This window comes from Pinus tabuliformis, chromosome 2_1 (assembly GCF_031772625.1).
Source record: "Pinus tabuliformis cultivar Carrire ecotype Pingquan chromosome 2_1, CPIR1, whole genome shotgun sequence".
Taxonomy (NCBI): domain Eukaryota; kingdom Viridiplantae; phylum Streptophyta; class Pinopsida; order Pinales; family Pinaceae; genus Pinus; species Pinus tabuliformis.
In genome coordinates this window covers 555,925,604-555,929,152 of record NC_142299.1, presented here as the reverse complement: position 1 = coordinate 555,929,152, position 3,549 = coordinate 555,925,604, and the positions used below count along the sequence as shown (strand labels likewise).

General features: G+C 41.0%; 1 protein-coding gene across 1 annotated transcript; it reads right to left on the bottom strand.

Moving 5' to 3' along the window:
* Positions 1 to 2,323: 2,323 nt before the first annotated feature.
* On the bottom strand, positions 2,324 to 2,999 carry LOC149201582 (uncharacterized). The gene is made up of 3 exons (XM_089401311.1): positions 2,710 to 2,999; positions 2,533 to 2,610; positions 2,324 to 2,448 (listed from the first exon to the last, which is right to left on the bottom strand). Exons 1-3 carry the CDS (start codon positions 2,997 to 2,999, stop codon positions 2,370 to 2,372), a joined length of 447 nt encoding a protein of 148 aa, XP_089257437.1. The 3' UTR covers positions 2,324 to 2,369.
* Positions 3,000 to 3,549: the final 550 nt, after the last annotated feature.

Here is a 3,549-nt window from a genome sequence, read left to right as displayed (position 1 = left end):
AATGGCAGAATGTTCGGGTAAGAAGTAATCTGGTCATTATAGATAAGCGTTGTATCTAAACTGAGAAATAACTAAAATCTATTGCTGTTTGCAGGTCGAGCCGGAAGGCGAGGTTCTGGTCGAACCACTGACCATTCTCGACCGGAGAGAAGTGCAGCTGCGGAAACGAGTTATTTCCCAAGCTAAAGTGCAGTGGCAGCACTATGGACCAGAAGAGGCCACTTGGGAGGATGAAGAACTCCTTAGGGAAGCTTACCCAAACTTGTTTAAAGGAGATAGACATCGGGACGATGTCCAATCTCAGGAGGGGGAGATGTAATGACCCCAGATTTATGTAAAATTGAGAGTTACTGTGGTAAAAGACTAATACAGTTGTTGTTATGTTTTAAACAAAACTGTGGCAAACTAATTCTGAGTTAATAATTAAATTTAAATATTTTTCTTGGAATTGCTGGCAGCCTCTTAGAGGTGAATCTTAAAGAAAATGATCAGTTGAGATAACTGATGGAACTACCCTCCAGAAGAGGAAAAGTCCTGACTGAGGGGATTTTGTGCTGTCAGGACAGACAGAGGAAAAAACTAATCTTGCTCCAAGAGTAAAAAAATAGGAAGGTTAAGTCTGGTGAGGACCAGATAACCTGGCACTAGGAGTGCACTAATCCTGTTGAGGGCTGGAGGCCTGCAGGATGGCTCGGGGGGAGAACTCCGTCTGAAGGATGGATCTCATGGCTGGGAGGAGAGCAGAAATTAAGCTCAGGTGACTTTTTGTTTGAACAAAACCATTCCTGACAGAGGTGATCAGGTACGGTTCCAAACTAGTAGTCCCTGATATGAAAAATATTGTGTATGAAATTTACAGTGATTTATTTAGGAAAGACTGTTTGAATTCCTAGATACTGTTGTGAACATAGCATAATGTGCATCTGGAAAAGCTAAAAAGAAAACTGTTCGTTAATGGGCTAACTGAGTTAGTACCCAGACAGTAATAACAGTGCGGAAATACAGAACCAAAGATGTGCACGGGTATACAGAACCCTACTCCAGGACTGGCTACTGAGTAGCAGCCTCGACTCCATAATTATTAGTAAAAGAGTTATTATTCACATTGTTAAACTTTGAACAGTTAAATAATAGTATTTTTATAACCTGCCGACTGGTGAGTATCGTAAAGCAGTGAATGAATGAGGGTTTACACCCTTGAGAGAAAGAAAAGGCATTGACTGTAACAGAAGAAATCTCGTGACAGAGAAAGTTAACCTGGTAGATAACCTAGGTTTCTCCTAAACCGTGTGTGTGTAATAGAAAAGCTCTGTGCAGAAGAGCGTTGGACGATGGGTCAATGCACCTTATATTGTATTAAGGGATTGCCGTCGCGCCTCAGGGTTTGGGTACAAAACCCAAAAGATGGATCTGTGATAAGAACCAGTTCTGTGTACAGAACGAATGCATTTCCACCTTCTGTGCAATACAGTGCCGGAAGACATTAACCGAAAAGAGGAGAACAAGGTCCTGCGTATTATAGCCAAAACTGATAACTATGAAAGTACATACTTAGTTTCAGTGCATGCAAATAAAATGAAGGACATTTAGCTGTAAACCCGAGACGGGAGCATGTGTCTGGCAATAACATTTAGTCTTATTCGATCCGAACAAAAGAACTGTGCATGCTTGAGACTCCATTAAGCAGTAAGTGTATGTACGCAAATCATAACCATTCAGATCTATGCATGCGAGTAAAAAGGAAAGAAACCTTGTTAAAAGCGAGTCTGTGCATATAAACCATAACCACAGACAAACATAATAACCTGCGGAACTGTATGAAGAAATAGAAGTCATGCATGCAAAACTAACCCTTTCCACAGGATAAGGGATTACCTATCAAACATTATTTATGCGCCAAACTATGGCAAACCAGCTGGTGGAACCTTAACATTTCAAATACAGAATCTATAGCAAAGATTATCATTATAATATGGTAATGTCAAGACAGTATTGTTCGAAAGAAAAGATCCAAATCCGTATAGCATATTAACACTAAGACTCTGTTCCTGAGTAAGAACGTTCAAAATGAAAATGCCCAATACATTAGCGAAATGTCTGTGGGTTGAGGAGAGTAATTACAGCATTAAAAGGCAATTTACATTCTGAACATATCAATACATATGTGAATAGAAACAGTTCCATTATACACTTTTATAACCATATCTGCGCGTGGAGGCCCGATATGAAACCTCGTAAACACAACAATAACCTAAGTCTTCCACTAGTGGCTTGGCAGTGCACAAAAAGAGGAAAACTCGATGGTTATAACAAAACCCAGAACCTCTGCAAAGCATTAATTCGTAAATGTTTAGCACAGTCAACCTTAGCTAAGCAGCGAGCAGACGGAAGGGTTCTTCACCGAGAGCACTCGGAAGTGAACGAGACAACCATATTGAAAACAGAGACCTGCATAGACCATGTAGGGTATACATAACTGTAAACCCTGAACCATATTCGAATGAACCAACCCTCAAATGCTGAGAAGCTTACCTGGTGTTGTTAGAGGTCGTTGCAGAGCAAACCACTGTGAAAGTCGACCAGAGCATAGCCAGGGCAGCTGCACAAGAACTTGACGGGGAAAAAACGAGAATGCCATAAGTGATAAACCGTGATAATCCAGCCATGAAACGAAACACAGAAAACTGAACAAGAACATTCTCTCATTACCTGTGAGGTTTGATGCGAATAGGATCCAGCTCCGGGCATGGCAGGATTGCAGTATAGAGTTGCTGGTAGCGAGCTCGAGGAGGAGCAACGAGCCAGTCCGCAAAGGCCGCGGACATCAAATGAAACAGTATAGTGTATGGTCGATTAAATATCAACGAAAAACCCTGAATGCATTCCAGTCCTCCGATCTCCAGAAGAGATCTGAACCGTCGAGCTATGGCGGGAGTTGTTGGCGGGGAGATCAACGATGGCTTCCCCAAGGTGTCACATGGCTGGAATAACCAGGCCATGCCACCTGCCCCGGAAGGACGGATCGTAGTAATAGCTGGAATGACCTGTCACCAGATGTACACTGCGGCGGGACCATGAAAGGTCACTCCCATTAATACAGAGACGTTAAAGTATTTATGGTAGCTGAACACATAACCAGTGCACAAATCAAACCTCAATACTGTCAGGTGTAATGCCGCGTGGAAGTTCAACCGAGACCCAAAGCTAACACACAGTCAATGACATATGTGGACATGGTTTATATATATTTCATGTTAGGGCCCGCCAAACGTATAATGTTTTATATATATATTCCTTTATTGCATGCCAAAATAATTCGATGCATGATGTACATGAAGTTGATATGTAAAACTATAATGATAAGGTGTAAGATGCGTATGTGAAGTGGAATTATTATTATGATGAGCCTTAAGATTTAAGGTTTGTTATGTATATGCATATATTTGAAAAAAAAATTGTATATGTATGTAAAGTAGGTGTGACAGACAATAAGAGCATAATTTTCGTTTTTCTTCTATGGTTTAAGCTCGCTTCTTTTTAAGAAGGATT